This window comes from Oryzias latipes, chromosome 3 (assembly GCF_053564925.1).
Source record: "Oryzias latipes strain Hd-rR chromosome 3, Olatipes_Hd-rR_3.1".
Taxonomy (NCBI): Eukaryota; Metazoa; Chordata; class Actinopteri; order Beloniformes; family Adrianichthyidae; genus Oryzias; species Oryzias latipes.
Window position 1 is genome coordinate 18,483,001 of NC_136239.1, and position 21,353 is coordinate 18,504,353.

At 39.5% G+C, this 21,353-nt stretch overlaps 2 protein-coding genes and 2 long non-coding RNA genes across 5 annotated transcripts in view; 2 read left to right on the plus strand and 2 right to left on the minus strand.

Annotated features, from left to right (window-relative positions):
* The window catches only part of LOC105356948 (uncharacterized), a 28,993-nt gene extending 24,273 nt beyond the window's left edge, over positions 1-4,720 (minus strand). For both annotated transcript variants that reach the window (XR_013654836.1, XR_910992.4), the window contains exons 1-2: positions 4,498-4,720; positions 3,711-3,871 (exon numbers count right to left, since the gene is read on the minus strand). This is a non-coding gene — a long non-coding RNA (uncharacterized LOC105356948). The remainder of the gene's footprint in view (positions 1-3,710; positions 3,872-4,497) is intronic.
* A 5,873-nt stretch (positions 4,721-10,593) lies between these two features.
* obi1 (ORC ubiquitin ligase 1) lies at positions 10,594-16,802 on the plus strand. Its single transcript, XM_004067162.5, has 6 exons — positions 10,594-10,768; positions 10,959-11,094; positions 11,672-11,763; positions 12,822-13,043; positions 13,251-13,339; positions 15,031-16,802. Exons 1-6 carry the CDS (start codon positions 10,697-10,699, stop codon positions 16,382-16,384), a joined length of 1,965 nt encoding a protein of 654 aa, XP_004067210.1. The 5' UTR covers positions 10,594-10,696; the 3' UTR covers positions 16,385-16,802.
* Positions 16,091-21,353, minus strand: part of LOC144990954 (uncharacterized) — a 32,943-nt gene continuing 27,680 nt past the window's right edge. The window contains exon 2 of the long non-coding RNA XR_013654837.1: positions 16,091-16,274. This is a non-coding gene — a long non-coding RNA (uncharacterized LOC144990954). The remainder of the gene's footprint in view (positions 16,275-21,353) is intronic.
* Positions 17,603-20,569, plus strand: pou4f1 (POU class 4 homeobox 1). The gene is made up of 2 exons (XM_004067079.5): positions 17,603-17,953; positions 18,369-20,569. The coding sequence occupies exons 1-2, from the start codon at positions 17,831-17,833 to the stop codon at positions 19,356-19,358; spliced, it is 1,113 nt and encodes a 370-aa protein (XP_004067127.1). The 5' UTR covers positions 17,603-17,830; the 3' UTR covers positions 19,359-20,569.

Sequence of the window (21,353 nt, forward strand, 5' to 3'; positions counted from 1 at the left end):
CTTTTATACCTTTGAATCATGTTTCAAGACTTAGCACAAGTTATGGTATGGATAAAGAAATTGTTTTCAAAGAATGCATCAGAAGTTTCTCTTTAGGACAAACCATGATGCCCCCATTTATCCATCAACTCCATCCGTTTATACACACATGGTTTTAGCCCCTAAGGGCAAAAGGGCCAGCCTCCATTTCTCATTAACCTGCTGGTTGGATAAATCAAAGTGCAGGGCAGAGAGGAGACCCTTAGCCTTGGCTATTCAGATAACAAGAACACCCTACACCGGCTCATGGCCTACAGCTCAGTGATATATGGATCTGCAGAGGCTAATAGCAAAGTATTGACAGGGAAATGGTGTGCTTATCCTGCTCCTGCATGCTGGGGAGGTGTCCCCAAAGCAGATGGGATACACATCAGGGAGAAGGAGAGAGGAGGAGGAGTGCAGAAGGATGAGATAGAACTGTACTGGGACAAATTAAAGTCTTTATTGCTTTATTTCAGCTAATTTGTTTTAAGGTTTACTCCACAAAATAGTTGAAGTGACACCATTGTGGCTGTGTGTAGCTCTTGTAGCCTTAGTTTTTACAAGATCTGACACACAGCTGTGACAGTTGATCCTTTATAAATAAAGCTTTCATACGATAAAATAGTTTTAATTTGTGACATTTCATTAAAACTGACAATATAAAATGTGTTGTGATCAAAGTTTTCAGGAAAGGATGTCAAACATAACACTGTTAATACATTTTGTCATAATCCAATTAATTCCATAAATGCTTACGTTAACGAAAAAGTGACATCCTTTATCTTCCCATTTACTACAACATAGATAGAAAACTCACAAGCCACATCTCTAGTACCAATAGATCACCATAGAGGCATATTGTCTGTGATAAAGTCTTTAATGCTGGAGTCAGTAGGTTATCATAGAGGGGGCTGCATCTTCTTCCAAAGACCAGCTTAATCAACAAGCAATTCTTCCTCTGATGTGGTCTTGGATGCAAGAGATGGGCCCTAATGGCGACACTTCATTAACCTCTCAGTGGATGTAGAGAGAAATTGCGACCTCAGATAAAGATGTGGAAGCTATAAGGTTACCCAATCACAAGGGATAATTCTGTGAATGCATATAGTGGACAACACCTGAAGCATTTTACAGGTTGTTACTGTCAGATGATTCTTGAGAAGCGCTGCATGAAAATTCATCGACTTATAAAAGCTGGGAGAGTGAACAGGTTGTGTTCCGGATGATTATGAGTGTTTACTATGACAGCACAAAGGAGTGAGGCAAACAGTCATGTTTAGATGTGTTCTCTTCTTATCGTCAAGCACTCTTATATGGCCACCAGGGGGACACAATATAAAAGGCTATGAATGAATCAAAGAGTGAAGGAGCTGTCTGAGATTGGAATTACTCTATAGCAGATAGTTTATAGTCAAGAGATAAAAATTTGCATTTAAAAGACGTGTATAGTTCTCCTTGATTCTAAAACATATACAAAAGCTACGTTGTATGTTGTTCTGAAGTGTTATGAGCATACATCTGCATCATTAGGGTCAAACATTGCTCTGTCCTACTCTGCCAAATGCCTCTTCTCTAAAGGGGACAACATATGACGCGATTCCCATCTGCATGCCAAGCACTACACTGTCAAAGGCTGTGATTATCTACTTGACATCTTTATAGCTTCATGGCAGAAGTCCTCTCCAACAAAGCTCAAAACAGGAAAGAAGGGCACCAAAGTGGCCCACGGTGCTGGTGTGGGACATCAGAGTTTTGTGTTGAAATAATTTGCCTGCTTAGCTGCCATCTGGGCTCTGGTAGTTGGAGTGCGACATGAGCCAGGTGCTTCATGGGTAATACCAGAGAGAGACATACAGCAGATGCTTATGGGTAGATCAGCCCACCTTGGCACAGATCAGTATTCAGTTAGTCCCTATCCAAATCTGGGGAAAACCACAACAGGGAATACAGAACGGGCTGATTGAGGATAGCTTATCGAAGGAAACCTATTTAGGAGGCTTTAAAGAAATTCCAATAGGAGCAAAGAGAAAAGCTAAAGTAGTTAATGTTTGGATGATGTAAAATGTTTAGCTTTATGGTAGAAATAAACCTCTCTGTCTGTTGCCCTAGAGACAACCATCTAATCCAGTCAGCAAAATCTATAAAACTACATTCCGCAAAGACGTGAATTTGGGTAATCTCCATTCTATCTGACATTAAAAATACTACAAACCAACTAAACACCCTTATCAATGAGAGGCAGGTGCTGTTTCATTGCCATCGTGTCCCATCGCAGCTTAAAATCTGAGGAGGACTAAACATTTTTAGAGTAGTTCAGTAGGCCAGTAACTTGATAAGACCCCTGGATTTACTCAATGAGGTTGAAAGTTCCTGAGCAAGCAGCAGGCATGTGGTTGTTGTTCCCAGAGGGCTGGGAAACCATATCTGCCCTAAAGGAGGATCCTCTTTGGTAAGCACTTCTTATCCAGGCCATCACTGCAGGCCGATAGCAGCAGGGTAATATCCAGTAACTGCAGCTTTATGTGCGATCCAATACTTGGATCAATCTCAGGGACAGGAGGATTGCCATTAACCCCTGTGTTCTCTGTGTTCTCTCTTGAGGAAGAGAGAAGGAACTGTCTCTCTGAGCTCGGTTTGACAGAACATTGACATTTTAAAAAAATGTTTGAAGTCAGAATTCCCGTTATTCCATAAAAAAAGATTACTTTAGATAGATAAAGAAAAAAAAGGACTTAAATTGAGTGTTTACAAAAAAACGCAACAATGTGTTTATGTTTTGGTGTCAGCATGGTCTGTTTGTTGCTATGGGAAAGGATGCACATGTGTACATTCTTGTATTTATGTGTGTATTTTCAAGCTTGTGTCAAAGTGCAAAAGAAATATTTTGAGCTTGCATGAATACTACAGCAGGATTGGCTTTTAGATTTTGTTTGAAACTCTTGGGGAACTATCGCCCCAAATACCCACTCACTCTGCTAGCTGAAGGAGGAAAAAAATGATGTTCAACTTTTACATTTCCATCACTTTCAGCGTTGTTTCAATAATACGATACAGGCTGGAGAATTTTGTTTAAAATAGAATTATAAGTTCACATAAAAATGTGTATATAATTTGAGCATGAGCTGGAATTTTAAACTAAAATTCAGAAGGTGAAGTCCCCAAACACTATTATGGATAATACAATTCTCACACATATTTTTTCTGACTTTTGTTGATTTCGTATCACAATGCATTTAATATATGTACTCATTTACACTGTACAACCACTCAGACTAATCTAAATAATATCTGAGTACAACACACTTCAAAGTCTTACTGTCACTTTGTAGAAACAGTCAACTCCTCAACTATTTTAACATGAAATAAGAAAATAGAAAATAAATAGAAATAAAATAAAAACATAATTGTCATACTGCAGTCAAAGCTTTATTTTAATTTTAACATATTGATCATGTGTATGAACTCCATGCGAGCAACATCCATGGTGTGAATGTACAAAATGTAACGAAAGTTTTATTGCTGCTATAATTTTCCAGTATGACAGCAATGACTCCAGAAATGATCATTTCTATGTTTTTAATTTTGCTGCATTAAATAGAGTAAAATAAACTTTTTTTAACTGTTTAATGGTGTCTAAACTTAACCTCAACATATTTAGTTTAATTTACAAGTCCAACAAGTCCCCTTACCTTGAGTGCCTCTGTTTTAGGAAGGTCAAGACCTCAAAGCATGATTGCAGGTGTAGCGCAGAACTGTCAAGCTCGTCTCTTCATCTCCAGGAAAACCGTCTGTCCGGCCGGGACTACCTGGCAACCGGCAGCCGCTCTGCAGGAAGGGTCGGTGAACTGGCCTGGCGGCAGAGACGAGGGGACAGGCTCACAGGAAGAAGAACTGAGCTGGACTGGGCTCTGCTGGAAGGCTTTTTTGCCTCTCCTTCCCTGAATGAAAGCAATCCCTAAGAGTGAATGGGTAATGAGAGACTGGCTCCTGAGATTTTAGCTTTCTTAATCATGTTCATAATTAATTCAAGAACATTGATAATTTCATTACATTCTTTTTGTCTTATCAATAAATGATGTGCCTGCACTTTTAGTCTTGTGTATACGAGGGAGAGAGAGGAAAAGAGGGAGTGGGGGACAAGAGCAGTAATACTGCACTAAAAGCACAGGAGATGGAAAATGATACAAACAGGGAAGTGGTAATTATAATCTTTGACCAAGCCACTGGATGTACAATATGAAGTCAAGTGGCTACAAATAATTAATAAGGCCTTCTGATGTTTGTGTGTATGTGAAGCTGGAGTGTGAGTGCTGACAACTGTCTCTGCTGGACATTATTTCATTTGTCCTCTAAGTGGTTGTGTTACTTAAAAACATACACAAAACAACTATTAAACATTGTTGTGTTCTCACAAACATGATGTTGTACAATGCTTTCTATTAGCCAGCCAGTAAAACACTGATCTTTAATCCTCACCTTTAAACAGAGGGAGTGCAGCGGGGAAGGCTCGTCTTATGTTGTCCTTCAGATCCAATATGAGCTCAGGTTTCACAGACATTAGTGCACTAGAGCAGTTTTTTTTAAACGATCAGTCTCCTCCCTCCCTTATTTCCTCCTCATGTGTCCTCTGTCGGGTCAGAGAGAGAAAACAAGCAAAATCCATTTTCCATCTTATTGAGCAGATCATTTTCAGTTATTTGGCAGCAAGAATAATGAGATAATATGCATTTTTAATGGTTCATCCTTGTTAAATTCAAAAATCTTTCATTTCTGTTCCAGCTGTAAGTCTCTACTTTATCAATCAAACTTTCTACTCAAAACAGAACTGAAAATAGAAAGAGATGTGGGCAAATGGAGCAGACGAGAAAATGTAATGGATACCTCTGTTTCCCAAAAATGCTGTGACAAAGATCGAGTCGGAGGAAGCCTCTGACTCACAGTGTCCGTTTCTGCTCTGAAATACTAAAGGTAGATGGATGACTTTTGACAGCATAATCCGACAGTGAGGGATTGACTAATCTGTCAAAGATCTAATCCACCATAATAGAGAAGAGGGCCGTTTATTTGGATTATTCTTGATGTCATTAACGTGTTGTAATTAAAGTCCCATTAAAAACATGTGTGGAGTTAACGACTACAGTGTGGGCTAAATCTGTGGCATAAATATTATTTTTTTCATAAAAAGGTGGCATTTTGACCATCAAATCAGTGCTGTCACGTGTCAAAAGATGACGTGATTTCTCTCTCTCTCTGACAGATTTCCAACTTGACAAACTGCACCACTGATTTGCGAAGCATTATGAGGCATTAGAGATTCACATACTTTATGTGGTATTTATTCCTTATGAGCCATGGGCCTCCCTTTCTTGAGATATTGCCAACCCAACACAAGGAACCTTTGATAAAATAAAAAAAAGTAAAATGGCGAAAATAAAGATTTACAACTCACCATTTTGACAGTAGACTTGATATAAGGTGTTCATAACAAGTTTTGCATTTTATTCCTGCCCCCATCACACATTTTAATCATATTTTATGTGATCTATGTATGCAGCACTCATCCTCTCTCTGTCACCCGACCACTCCAATGTGTCTCTCTTAAACAGAGTGCTACAATACTGTAATGATGGCCCTTCCCAGCTGTGCAGCTGAAGAGGGGAAGGGAGCAGCAGGCTCTGGTATTACCATAATACCCGCAACCTCCCTCTGCAGTCCCAAGGGCCCATGTGGGGCTGCGTGGGGATGTGGGGTAACTGCTGTGGAGGGGACTCAAGTGGCTGCCTGTCCTGGAGGCTGTGTGTGTGTGTGTGTGTGTATGTGTGACTGAAAGGGCTGAACCTGCCTGTGGGCGATGTAATAAAAGCGCCACACTCTGCTGGTAGTGATGGTGGCACTGCTGCTGAAGCTGCAGACGAGGGGATAAATATAAAGCAGGCCTGCGAATGGAGACGGCCCTCAAGTCACAGCCTGACTTACATCCTAATAATTAGGCCCCTTTCCAATAAAACATGGATTTGTAGCTTTGCATCCCTGTTTCTTGTGTTTGCTGCTGCAGTGAGAGAGATTCATGATGGGCTGCAGTATCTGGATGAAACGTTGAGAGGATAAAATTTGAACTGTGGAGAGAAATCAGCAAAATCTGTTAAAAGCTCTTTTCTCTTTCAAATTTGAAATCTGAAAAAGATCTGCAGCAACTTTCTTTTATTTTGTGGATTCTGTTCATTAAATTATTTTTCAATGATTTATTCCTTAAATCTATTTAGAGCAGCTCATGTACAAACTATGGAGGCTTTTAATGCGTTTGTAAGAACCCCAGGAATTTTTTTTTTCAATTGCATGCACCTAAACACACTTCTCTTCCATTCTCTGTCTCAAGGCTGATCAAAAAGTGAGCTGGTTCATATCACATGTTGTTTCAAACCTCCAAGGGTGGCTTGGAACAATTCAAATCTGTCTTTGCTATTTTCTTTCTTGTAAAAAGCTGGTAACTGTACAGACTGACAACAAATTCAGATGTATTTTAACGTCCTTGATGTCTCTGCTGAAAGATGACAAAAATTCAGCAGGTTTTATAAACTTTCATTTTCATTCTTCAAATTTTTAGCTGAAGTTGATTTATTTTATTTGAAATTGACAATTTACTAATAGCTAAATTGGGTGGGAAATTTAAAGCACTGGACAACCAGAGGCCAGTGCAGACTGTGTGTGAGACAGAAACAGAAAGAAAAAGAGGGGCTGGGAAGGATGGGGGTCTGTGTAGGGGGTATCAGGCTAATTAAAGCAAGCATTTGTCAGAGATTAAGCCTTAAACAGAAAAGGTCATCCGAGCACCAGAGCACACTGTTTCGCTGCTGTGCTCTTAGGGCAGTCTAAACCTTTCCAAGTTAAATGGTAAAGATGCTATTTGCCGGGGGGGGGGGGGGGGGGGGGCAAGATCCCAACCAGTGACAAGGCTGACACTCAGGTCATCGGTTCTTTACTGTCCATTACACATGCTGGTCAAATCTGGCAATCGGTGTCATTTAGGAATGAAAAATAAGTGCTGGGACAAGATCAATAGACGCAGCCGTCTGAACCAACTGTGATTAATTGACTGTCACCAATTAATGACTAGTCTGTTGCAAAGCAATGCAATCTCAGCAAGACAATAGGTATTTCTGCCATTTCATTCTGATGTGGCTTATTTTTAGGGAAAGATTCAGTAGAATATATTCACTAAGCACAGTTACGGTTCCCTTTTTACTTGGGCACGCTGGAAAGAATCTAACACAGGTGCCTGTATGCTTGGAACTCTTTGAAGACATTTGTGATATTAAGAGAAATATGGATTTGAATGGAAGCACAGTTCACAGTTTTTTTTAGTTCATCAAAAATAGCTAACAAAAATATTTGAATATGTTACTGCTTGCCTTCTGCTCCAAAAATTTGTAATATGTGAATCTATCCTCATTACAGCAGAGAGAGAGTAACGTGAAATAATGTAAACTGATAAAACGTATGATATTTCTGTATCTTGATTAACTTTTTCATAATGTGTGTTTATTTTATAATCTTTCATGAAACTCCTGATTGTATGAAAATGAGAGAGAAAAGTGCTGGCTTGTGATACATTTAATGCACTTGGAAAACAATCAAACAAGTACTGCTGATGTTTTTAAACTGGGATTGGCATACAAGGTTATTTTGCAGTGAGTCAATTCTAATCATATTAGATCCTGTGAAGATGTCCTGGTTTAAGATACATTGAACCCAAGACATGCAGCTCTAGATATGAGTAATGGCTCTGAAAGGTTAAACTGTGGTGGACATGTAATTGGAAACATTTTTAGTGGAGTTTATGCTAATATTAGACCACTCCGTACTGTTATTCTTAAATTACATCATTTACCAGAGACAAAGACATGAAAAATAATAGACAGCAATCTACTTTATGGGTTGGCTATAAATGATTGAATGTGAAATAAAGTACCATCAAAGAGAGCAAATGCCATTTTTCACTTTGTCAATAGATTTTGCTGTTATTCATCATTCTGGTGGAAACCTCTACGTCTCGCAGACCTATGTGTGTGGAGCCCAATGTCCCACCACAGACATACCACAAAATCTGACATATTCAATCTTAAGTTATGCTTTCTTTTGGGAACCATATCTGTAGTTAACTTCTAGACAACTTACATGTGTTCATTTTTAACACATTGAGCCTTTAGAAAATCCTGTAGAGTTTTTATTTTTGTGTAGTGTGTGGCATGCAAATCACATCCTAATTTAGGCATTGCTCTAGATGACAGTTTTATATAGACAGAATTTAGTTAAGGATAAAGGATGGGGATAAACACTCTATACTGCACATGCATGATACACTGCAGGTTTGTCCTCTGTATGTGACCCATTCATTGGTAATATATGCACAAGAGAATAAACTGTGACTGCAAAGCATCAAGGGAGCAGTTGTACTTAAGTGTTAGGTGTCCTGATCAGAAACACTTCAGTTATGTTGCCTGGAGAAAGGAAGATAACACATCTTTTAAGTGAATGCCCTCCATTTTTACACGATGAAAAGTTGAACCTTTTCCATAATCATGCTCACTGTCACCCAAGACTTTGTTTCATTTCAGCTCACCAATGACATTAAGTTTGCTTTGCCCTACATTGTGATTACGAGCATTAAATGGAAATGTAATCAGATTTGTAAGAAAAGCTAGCCAATAAAAAAAACTAATAAAAAACATACCCCTGTTTGTCAATTGAATCGGTTAGTTCAAAAGGGGCCCAAGTCCACAATTTTTCTAAATAGAGATATTATATGTTCTATGGTCTTCAAGGGAAAAGCTGTCTGCTTATGTGCAAAAAATTCTCAAGTCCGTTGTAATGTATTGACTATGCTTGACATTTAAATTACATTTAGTGCAAGAAAGGCCAAATTCCTGGACTTGGGCCTCTCTTGCATGGGTTTAGCTTCATCCCATTGATGGCAGCACTAGTTATCCAACATGGCAGCGCCCCTGTTTAATTCAAGAAGGGCCCAAGTCCAGAGACTTTAGTTTGCCAGTCCTCTAAAATGATAAAAGTGAGGTGCTTCATTTTATAGTATTTGTAAGATGTGAACTGGTGCTAAATCTGGATAAAGTATTAATCATTTTGTGTAGGCTCCCTATAAGCTATGCAATTAAAAAGATTTCCTGGAAAAACAAACCTCTTGGACTTGGGCCCCTTTTGAACTAACCGATTCAATTGACAGCTGGGATTAAAGCATCAACAGCGACTTTAAAGACTTGTATGTTATTTGAGCTAAAGATCCATATCTTTAGCTATGTAAAATTGTTCTTACAGCCAATTTTGTTGTCAAGGGGACAATTTATACATTTTCATTTATCACAGCTTTTTAGAAAGTTGGCACCACAAAACTAAGAAAATAATAAGTTTCCCAGAACCAAACAATCAGCAATTTAATAAATAAGGGTTGGTAAATTATTAAAAAATTAGTAAATAATAATTATACAATTAATAATGAATAATAATAATTTTACTTAAAACCTCAAAAGTGCCTCTGCTTTCCATAAAGATCTAAAATTACAAGCCAACTAACAATCCTAAAATAAGCATACATGTAGGAAACCTTCTAGAAATTACCAAAAACAGGTTTAAAATCCACACAACAGATTCCAAATGTTTTAAAATTTATAAAACCAGCAGCAAAGTTGAAATTAGGACACTTCTGAACAGTTTTTTTTTTCCTATGATGACTTAGTATTTCGGACCTAACATGCAGCGTCTCCAGGCAAACTCGAAAAAGTTACTTATTTTTTATTCCAAAATATGTTTTTTTTTATTTCTCTGTTTTTTGTTTTAATTTTAAGCCACCAGGAGGTACCAAACCTTGGAGCTCCTAAAAAGAAGCCATGGACTAGTTGGGAGAAGGAAGCATTTACCATTATCTCCTATATGTTAAAAAGTCATACTCCGAGAAAACATGTAGATAATCTTGTTTTAAAAGTCTATGAAATTGTTAGTGATTGACTTTCCATTTAGGCTGTGTGTGTTTGTGTGTGTGTGGGGGGGGGGCACAACCACAGCTATTTTGATTCTGTGATGACTGACATGTGTACATGTTTTTGATTGACATATGAGTAAACCCATTAGTGAACACAACAAAAGATCCATTTGTTGAAGTGGGCGGAATAGTTCTGGTAAATGAGCTCATCCCACCCATTCTCCATTCTCAATCATCCAATGGGGAACATTATTGGTGAAGTGCATTCACACATTTCCAAGCTTTTCACCACATTAGCAGCTAAACTAACTGAATGTAAATACATCTTCAACTCATTAAAAAAATAACCAAAAAGGCCACTACTGTGGAAGTTTTTTTTGCTATAAGTATAACCACTGGAGAACTAGGCAGAGTAAAATTGCTTTCAAAGAGGCAGGGTCAAAAAGTCCATAAAAAAGATTCCTATTTTGTTCACTTCTAGGTAAAAGTTCTCATGAAAAAGAAAACTACCAAATATATTTAAAAGAAATAGAAAATAAACATGACCCTGTCCGTACTAAAATCAACCCTTTTTGTCCCTCAAAGAGTTCCGTAGCTCATGACGCGCGCGCAGACCGACGGTTAGTTCCTGGTGGGAAACTTGTACCTCCCCGCGGGAACTGTGTCGTGTCTTGACAACAAGCGATGGCGCTCAATTATCAGGCATCGACTCTGTCTCTAACTTTGCCCATTTCCTGTCAAATTTGCCTCGGAAAGGTAAGCAGCATCTACATTTCGACATTAGCCGGGAATAGAGGAAGTAAAACTTCTCCTGCGTTGTCTGGCGGTGACTGCACTAGCGGCGCGCTAGTCACCCAGCTGCAACTCGGATCACCAAAGGAAAGCGTCTATTTGTATTTTTATTTTTTTGTCAAAAAATAATTGTCTGATACTCGTCTCCGTGCAGGTCAGGCAGCCGGTCATTTGTGCCAACTACCACGTGTTCTGTTCGTCCTGCATGGAAGTGTGGTTAAAGAAAGCCGGCCAGTGTCCCACCTGCAGAGTGCCCATCACAGCAGAGAGTCCGTGCAGAGAGATCATCGGTGAGTACCGCTACAAACGAGGGGGGAACCCCCCCCCCCCCCCCCCCCCCAAAAAAAAAAAAGATCAGTAGAGGATGCACTGTCTGCATTGTTAAGAAAATACTTAATTAAATCTACATAAACTTAACACTCCTGTACAGAAAATAAAGGATTAGCTCAATACAGTTCTATCATTTGCAAGTCCCACAATGTTTTTGTTGACACATTAGAGGTGCTGAACTGTTTCTCCATGCATTCCCCTTATAAACTATATATTTTCATGTTTCTTTTTAAATGTAGGCAAGTAACTAATAAATGAGGATATGATAATGTCACTCATGTTGTTTTCTTTGCTTTGAGTTAAAGGTTTGTTCCAGAAATAAGGTTACAACAGTCTGTTAGATAGAACATTTGTTTGAATTACTTTAATGTTAATTTATCAACTTTTGATCTGCTTATATATCATTTCTTAAATATGGTAGCTAGATTCAGTTTTTGATATTTTGGCACCAGAACGTATATTCAGTATCTACTTGGAAAACTACTAGTATCATGTGTATATTTTTGGAAATATAATCTTTTTGTCATTCTGCTACAGGGGGGACGAATGAAGGCGATCACAGTGACAACACATCCATGAGAAAATGTCTCCGTAAAACCAGAGGAGAGCTGCTTTTACGGGAGTATGAGGTACGGCTGCATTCAGGATGCTTTCTGATATTTTAAATTACTAGTTAATTCTGCTTAACTGGGAACCCGTGAGTATGTGTGTAGAGGGTTAGCTACAAAATTAACAGGTTAAAGGGTTTGAGGGGAGTTTACACGACTACTATTAAAATCCAGTCAGCACTGTTCAGTCAAATTTGAACAATTACTGCTAAGTATCAATCAAAGCTTTTATTAGAATTTATTTGGACTCTAATCAAACTGTTTCACTATATTGGCACTACAAATATTACAATGGTTCACTACTCCAAGTCCTTTCAATTTGTTGGTTATTTTTGGTTATATCCGCTTTATTTAGTGTAGAACGTGTTGACATATTCCTACTGTGAGACTAAAAGGAAAATGGTCTCCCACGGAATTAACATACATTTTAAGACATTTTGAAGAATTATTTGTTATGTTGTGTTATTTTATGTTAAATTTGTAAAACTATGTTATGTTAAGTTAAATTTTTTATATTAAAAAATAACATAACCAATCTATACTTGTTTGTTAAATAATATCATCTTTTAACCAGCTTATTTACCAATAATAGTGACTGAAAAGCAGAAGTTTAAATAGTGTTCTCTTGTTTATCTGCAAAAAGTGAAATCCACAAAGACGGACATTAATATTTTAACACTTTTTTTCTCAAAGTTCCTAGCTTCATAGAAAAATAAGTTCAGTATTATGGAACAAAAACAAAAATCTTTTGGAGAACTGGCTTTGCAGAGCTGCCTGCTTCTTGTACAGGAGACATGGCATAAAGGAGATTGATTGACAAGATCTTCAGCCTATTACCATGCAGAACACAGTGTTTAAAAAAAAAAAAGAAAACCATCTAAAGCTGCACAAAAACAAGTCTGCAAAACAGTGAGCCACAAAAGGTGAACTGCAATTAAGCAAGGACCACTGTAATTCACTTTTTCTATCTTTCACATAACAAGATTATGATTAAACTTGGATTGAATTTCATGTTTATTTGTTTTTTTAATTTGGTTTTTCTCCTGACCCTTGTTTTTCACAAAACCTTTCCACGTCAGGAAGAGATCGAAGGGCTTATGAGAGAAAACGAGGAGCTGAAAGTCAAAACTCAAAATCTGGAAACCCAGCTGAAGACCGCATTGCTTCCTACCAGCATAAATGCAGTGGAAGCAGATGAAAAGAGGGTCCCTCACTTTGTTGTAGAGGAATGGAAGAACAAGCTGCAAGCAGCCACAGATGTTTGTGATCAAATAAAGCAGGACATGGACAAACTGAAAGAGGTACACACAACTAAACACATGTTCTGTATTTACTGACAGATGTTGATAAAGCTTGTGCATATGTCGTGTATTTACAGGTCTTATAATTCTATATATAGAAATACAAGTAAAGTTAATAGTTGGAAGGGTAACTGCATGCATTTCTTAAGTTTTAACAGAAGCGTACGATATCTTATTTTTATTTGAGACTTTCTCTGTTTCCTTTAGGCAAATAAGATCCTGCGTTCTCAAAATGTAGACCTTGTCCAAGAGAACATGAGACTTAAAGCAGAAGTGGCGAGCAGATCTCCTCAGAAGTAAGTACTTTTTTTGCAACATTGATCAAGTGATGGAAACAATGAAACGCCTGATCGTTAGCAAACAGCATGAACAGAAGAAGAAAACCGCGCCTGCCTTCAAGAAAAACAAAAAATCCTAGGGGTTCTTTTACAAAAAATAACTTTTAAAATGTTCTGGCTGCTAGTAAGATATTTTGTGTTGAGTACAATATTTTGGATGGTACTAATAGGTAGTGTTTTCTGTTAATAATGAAGAATTTTACAGTGTAGGATTGACTGATCTTAACTTTTATATGTATTTATCCTTCATTCGTACAAGATCTGATCAAACTGTTGTTTTCATTGGCGAGGTGCAGACACACTATAGGTCTATAAGTCGATGTCATGAAATAGGCAGCAGCCACAAGGAGTGAAAGCTGGTGCCTCAGAGATCGAGGCGTCTTACTTCTGGGTTGGAAAAGAGCTCAGGAAAATAATATTTAATAAAAAATGCATTCTTTAGTGTGCCAAAGGTACCATTATCATGTACATGGATATTGTTTACTATAAAAGGCTTAAGGAAAGCATGGTATAGGCCCCATAATCCCAAATTAAAGGGGAAAGATGTTGTCAATAATTTGTTGGGCTCAGTCTGTGTTAACCATCGGTTGTATTCTCAGTCACATTTGCTTTCTTTTTAGTCCCACTCCAATCATTTTTTGCTCTATTGTGAAAGCGTTCCCAGTGGTCTTTTAGTCATGATTATGCCGTTCTTAGGTAATATTTAAAAAAAAATAGAACATAATTTCTGCAGAGCAGCCGTAGTTCATTAGAATTTCACCTCTGAGTTGTGGGCGGAACTGTTGGCGTGGTGTAGGCCGGCCCTGACTTCCCATCATTCATCTGTTCATAGCTTACAGCCCCTCACACCCCCAACATAACATTAAGAGTGCAACAAAAATGCAGATCAAGTTTGAGCTCAACTTTCTCTATATGCAGTATGTCCTTCATCCGAATAATTCCACAAGAATATGTTAAAAACACAGAAAACGCAATCTTCATTAGAGTGGGTCTTTAAGTCCAGCAAATTCCAAAGTTGGCATTGTTGCCTTCAGAGGAAGACTAGCATTAAACATCATCAAAGTTTCTCATCAGAACATTCAATCAATGCCAACTTTGGGAAAATTTCTGCATATTGAATCATAATGTTTAGCAAGTTTAAACACTCCAATGAGAATTTTGTTTTTGATGTTTCTAACATGTTCTTGTGGCATTGATGATGGGCATGAAAAAGAACAATGAAGGTTAAATTGCATTTTTTGAGTATTTCTTTATTCAAATGTTTGTAAATCGGGAGCAGATGGAAAAAAAAGGCTGTTTGAAAAAGAGCTGATTTGTGACGTAGAGTGCTGGGCGGGCCACAAGCTCCCTGTTCTGAGCTTTCATCAACAGGGAGCGGAAGGGGGTGGGGTTGGTCTGCGCTGGTGGTCCTGCCCACAACTCAGAGGAAAGTTTCAAATAAACTACTGCTGCTCTGCAGAAACTATGTCTTAGAAAATGACGCAGGATTTTGATGTTAGCTTAACATCATAACCATAACTCTTTTACAATAGATTAAAAGATGATTGGAGAAGGCCTTAAACATAGCTTTACACAAACTAATAGTAACATTATGCTATTTATCATATGATATTTCTGTCTTAGTTGTAAGGAAAGTGTTGTGTTTGCAGGTTTGGTCGATACACAGTTGCAGCGCTGGAAGCCAAGTGTCAGCTGTATGAGCGTGATGTCGACCACTTAAAACGGGCTCTGGAACGCAGTGACCAGTACGTCGATGAGCTAGAGTCCCGACTCAGGAAATGTGAAAATAGGAATCCTGAAGCCCACGAGGCGTGTGGGACGGCGGCAGATGCTCTCACACAGCAACAGAGGTTGAACATGATGATGAGAAGCTTAAGTGAGGAAGAAAGAAGGTTGATCTGCAGCAATCCAGAGGCAGAGTCTCAAGCGTTTTCCAAAAATCCCAGTGTTTTGTTCATGTCAGGAACTCCCAAAGAGTTCAAGAAGAGCCTGGCTGGAGAGCAGAAGAAGGAAAACCCTGAAAGCACCTCCTCTGACTTCTCTCCTGCAACTCCATCATCTGCCTTCCAGTCTCTGACCTTGAGAAGCCCTGGCATCCGTGAGAAGAAAGTCACATTTAAACCTATATCTTATCAAAAAAGACTTGATTTTGAAGAATTGTCTGGTACCAGGAAGATGAGTTCTGCCTTAGAGAGCAAATTTGCCAGCCTCGAGAAGTTTCCAAAAGGCTCATCTTCAAATATAACAGGGTCTCCAAAGTCAGTCTTTTGGGGTTGTTGGGAAAGACCCCATGCTGACAATCCATCGTCTTCAGACCCGAGTACAGAAAATCCAGTCAAGGAATCCCCATCTGCAGTTTCAGCAGGTGGTGAAGTTGATAGTTTTCAGATGGCATGTGAGGCTTCCATGGATGCAGCTTACCTGGACAAGATCTCAGAGTTAGACTCCATGATGCTTGATGGAGAGAGTTCCAGCAGCCGTGGATCACAGCTCTCTTTAGGTTCCCCACCTCCTGCAGACTTAGACAGAACTCTTGTTGCAGATTCACAAACCTGCACCGCTGTATCGAGTTCCGGTGACACATGTGCAGATGGAGATCAGAAGAACCTGGATTTAGGTGACGTTAAAGATGACACCAAAAACATCATAGAGGCTCCCAAAAGCTCTGTAGAGGATGCTTTTGATTCTCAGACCTCAAGTAGAAATGGGGCAGAGAGTGTCCCGGTTAGTTCAGAGCGAGGGTGGCCCTCTCAGAACGAAGAACTGTCTTTTGACTTGTTGTTTGACGCTACTGATGATATCAAGGCTGGACCGTCTGGCTCCTTCAGCCCCGTAAACCAACACCAAGATCTTGATGTTGCATATCGTCTGTCCTCTTCCTCTGGTGGGAAGCCTGTGAGTTCAAGAAACAAACACACACTTAACGGCGGTCAACCAATAAAGAGAAAGTCTCACAGTCCCTTTAATACAAACAGTCCTACTAAACTCTCAAAGCTCATGTGAAGAAAATAATCAACAGATCTCCATGTTTATCAGGTTTCACTGGAAAATAGTTAGAAACTTATTTTCACATTGGTTTAGAACATTTGTGCAATTGTGATGCTAGGATCTAACTTTCTGTCTGTCTTGTATTTTCTTGTTCAAAATTGTCAAAGAAAAGAAACATGTTTCTTGTTGTTGGTGTTGTACTCTGAAGTGAGTAGAAAGGAAGAAACCTTGAAAGACCAGCCTAAACATAACTGATGGACAGCTTTCAGACACAAATCTGGTTTCTGTCATTTCCGGCTCTTTGTCGGTTAAGTTTATGCAGATTTTTGGAACGGAAATGAGACCATTGTTGGTTACTGACATGCTGACTTGAAAATGGATTTTTGTGTGTGTTAGGAAATAAAGTAATGCAATTGAAAAAATGGATTAAAAATGAGTGTACATTCTTATCATAACACCCAAAGTAACATTTTCACTAACCATTTCAGCAGAGGGTCCCAAATGTTGCTTGTCACAATTACTGACCGAGACGCAGTTTGGAAACATGTGGACAACGGTGTACAATCTAATGACGATCACGCCAAACCCACACACACATAGCAGCAGAAATCCCCTTATTTATTATGCAAACTTAACAATATCATGTATATTTCACATACCTCTTAATTGCTGCATGAAATTTTAATTGAGTAGCCATTGTGGTTTAAATTAACAAGTGTTAATTCATTGGGGTCAATTAATAGAGGTATAGACTGTTCATGATGACATTAGTGAGTTAAATCAATTGGATTAATACTCATCAAGCCTTGATGGGCTTCAGTAAAATATGGTCTTGTTTCATTTGAGAAAGATCCTAGAAAACGAATCAAGTTGGTGCTTAAAAATGTACATTTTTTTAAAATATTGCCACCTTCTTTGGTGCCCAATTTACATTCATATCAAATGCTGACTTTTTACATCAAAAATATTTTTTTCTTTTATAAAGAACTAAATAAAAATGATAAAAAGCCCATTTCAGTTGAGAGAAAGGCCTAAAACCCACCAGCTGCTCCATATAGTATCTGGATGGAGAGGAGTGAGTTCCTAAAATTGCAAGCATCTACTCTCAATATGTTATTGTCTGCCCTGTGAGCATTTTTTTTCCTGTCAGCCAGTTCACTGTTCTTGCAGTTTATGTCTCGCGAGAGAAGCTGAGCACGGGCTTGACGAGATCTGAGGCGCTCAGGTGTAAGAGCCTCTCTCATCCCCAGCAGTGGGGAAACAGTAGACAGATAAGTGCGTCTGAGAGACTGCAGGCATCTCTGTGATCTCCGGGCTCAAGGCTGCACTCAGCGCACTGTTCTGCATCATTACCGGAAAGGCAAAGACTTTCCGCGCGTCTATGAGCGGCTCCCCTTCTCTCGCAGTCGTTTCACCCGCTTTTTTTCCCCTCGTGCACTTTAATTGGAGAAGCTCGCCAAGATGATGTCCATGAACAGCAAACAGCCGCACTTCGCCATGCATCCCTCTTTGCCCGAACCGAAGTACACCACTCTGCATTCCAGCTCAGAAGCTATAAGGAGAGCCTGCCTACAAGCTCCACAGGTAAATGATCCCAGGAAAACTTTCACTTTGTTTCTCTCTTTTTTCTTCTTCCTCTTCCTGTGCGGAGGCAGCTTGTAGCGATGAGCGCTGCTTGTGCGTAATAACAAGAGGCGCTTCAAGGCACATTCAGGCTAGACGCGCGCTTAATGTTTTTTTCATGTATTCTTCAGCAATCACTCGGCGAATCTGTGATCTTTTTGAAAGCATGCTCACGCAAAGCTGTGTTTCTGTATTAATTTTTATGACTTCCCGCGTCTGGAGTCAATCTCAACTCCGTTATGTGTCGCCAAACGTATCAGATGACTGGTTTTCTTTATTCTGGCTTTTTTCCTCTTCTCGTTTTTCTCACTTAATTTGTTCCAACTCACTCCTTCCTCACCCTGCCTTGATTTTTTTTGTGTGTGTCTTTTTGTAGCTTCAGAGTAACATATTCGCCAGTCTGGATGAGACCCTGCTGGCCCGGGCAGAGGCGCTGGCGGCCGTGGACATCGCGGTGTCCCAGGGCAAGACGCACCCTTTCAAGCCCGACGCCACCTACCACACGATGAGCACGGTGCCGTGCTCGTCGACCTCCACGGTTCCCCTCGCACACCACCACCACCACCACCATCACCACCACCACCAGAACATGGAACCGCCGGACATTATGGACCACATCGGCTCGTCGTCCCTAACCCTGATGTCAAGTGCGCATGACGGGACAGGCGGAGGAGGCGGCGGGGCAGGCGGAGGCGGTGGCGGAGGACTCATCTCCACCTCGTCTGCCCACCCGCACTCGCACATGCATGGCTTGAGCCACCTGTCCCACCAAGCAATGAGCATGAACTCGCCGCTCACCCACCACCACGGGCTCTTACCGGGCCATCACGGGGGGAGCCAAGGCGGCCCGGGGCTCACGAATCCCGGACTCTCCTCCATCAATGACTCGGACACAGACCCAAGGGAACTGGAGGCTTTTGCGGAGCGCTTCAAGCAGCGGAGGATCAAGCTGGGGGTGACCCAGGCGGACGTGGGCAGCGCGCTGGCTAATCTCAAAATCCCCGGTGTGGGATCACTGAGCCAAAGTACAATTTGTCGATTTGAGTCATTAACTCTGTCCCACAACAACATGATCGCGCTCAAACCCATCCTCCAGGCGTGGCTGGAGGAGGCCGAGGGGGCCCAGAGGGAGAAAATGAGCAAACCGGACATTTTCAACGGGGGAGAAAAGAAACGCAAGAGGACGTCGATAGCGGCCCCGGAGAAGAGGTCTCTGGAGGCGTACTTCGCCGTCCAGCCGCGGCCGTCGTCCGAGAAAATCGCTGCCATCGCGGAAAAGTTGGACCTGAAAAAAAACGTGGTGCGAGTGTGGTTTTGTAACCAAAGACAGAAGCAGAAGAGGTTGAAATTTTCTGCTGCTCACTGATGGGCACACGAAAAAAGACAAAAGAAAAAAAAGTGAGACTGAATTTGGGGACCAAGGGACACTAATGAGACACCATTTTCAGTCTTTTGTCTCCAGCGATTTTCCACGTTGGTGCACAACGGGCTTTAGAGTCCCATGTTATGAGGCTTCATATATCTTGTTTATTTTCACGTTATCGGTGAATGTGAAGTATGCAAATAACAGATCACACACATTTCGCTCAGTTGTTACGAGGGAAACGTTACTCACGTCGACATTGCCTTTAAAAACAAACGCAAAGAGGTAATTTGCTTAATATGATAGCGAGTTATTTTCTCCCAATAGGCCTATAATTATTATTATTATTTTTATTTTTTTTAAAAACAGCCATTTACGAATTACCTCATTGATTGTTTAACTGTTTTTTGTTTGGGTTTTTTGTTATTGTTGGTAAAACAAAATAATTTATTAATGCGTTAATTTATTGTTATTATTTATTTAGAGGCTGCTATAAACTGAAATTAAGTTGCAAACTTTTATCAAAAGAAGAAAAAAAATTAGGCCTGCATGAAACCCTATTTAAAAAAATAAATAAAAGCCTCTATGGTCGTTCATATCTACAGATTTATTTATTTAAATTTGCACAAAAAGAGACCCTTGAAACCAGCTGTGTGGAAACGGTTTGTATATACAGACATCACTTTATCACATATGGGAGGTATTTTAGAAATGCATTCTAAGGGTCTGTCGACAGTATTGGCACCAGGGAAAAGTTTGCTCCATTGAGTAGAAATCACAGATTTAAAATACTAATAATTAAAAAAAATAATACAAGTTTGTTTTTCTTGTGTTTCGGTTTGCAGCGCAAACACTCTATGCATTGGGAAACTAAATCATCACTGCGTCCAGTAGTGCTGTCTCCTAACAGACCTTATTTTGTGGATGGTGTAATTCACTGTTAAATGCCTGTTTTCACATGAAGATCACCTCGTTGTTTGTCGTGTTGAATCGTTGTGTAAGTAATCTTTTACTTTGTGCACAAGTATGTTTACAAAAAGTGCGGCGACATCATGGAAAATGTCCCACTGTCTCCCCAACTCCCTCACTCATCAACTTCTCCATCATGCAGTCTCCTCCGTTGTCCTCTCACTTTGATTGGTTCTCTTCATCCTGTAAGCCAAAATTCAACAGGGAGGTGTGTTCCAGCAAACTTAATAAATCAGTGAAAGAAATTCAGGCTTTTCTAGTGGTGATTGGGCACAGAGCGAGCTGGATTATTAAAGTTTAAACGTGAGTGCCGTTTGAGACATCTTCTCAGATAAACGAAAACCTTTTTTTTTTAACTTGATATTTATTTTGTGTGTGTATTAGTTTTAAGCACTCGCCCTTTTCATTTTTTTTTCATTTTGACATATTAAAAACTAATCCTAATACGCATATTTAACAAATACGATATTAACATGTTTTATTATTCTTTATATTATTATGCTAAAAAGTAAATTTTTAATATGGTCATTTTTGTACACAAAATAATGTTTGCTGCTGAAATCAGCGAAAATCGGCACTTATAAGTGTTATAAGTTGCAAAACAAACTTGGTTCAACATATATATTAAAGCGAAGCTGACAGCAAAAAGAAATAGAAGAGCAAAGGAAAAATACAACTGTAATTTATGTTTAAAAAATATAGATGATTACATACAGTATGGCCTAAATCTTATTTTATTTATTTTTTTTTCGTTTCGGTGCTGGGGCTTCAAGCACCACGTCCAGATTTCATAGGCTCCAGCCTATGAAAACGAATTTTCACAAGCAAGTGATGCAATATTAATCACGGTTTCCTGCTATAAAATGCAATACTTTCAGTTAGCTGTCGGGGCTTTCGTGGGAAGGACGCGGATGAAGGAGTCAGCGGGGAAATGTGCCCACTGTATGGTCACATGGACACAAGAAACGAGCAGCTAATCGACGTAAGTAGATTTTCCGTTTGATCTTCAGACATTTAACTCAACATTTA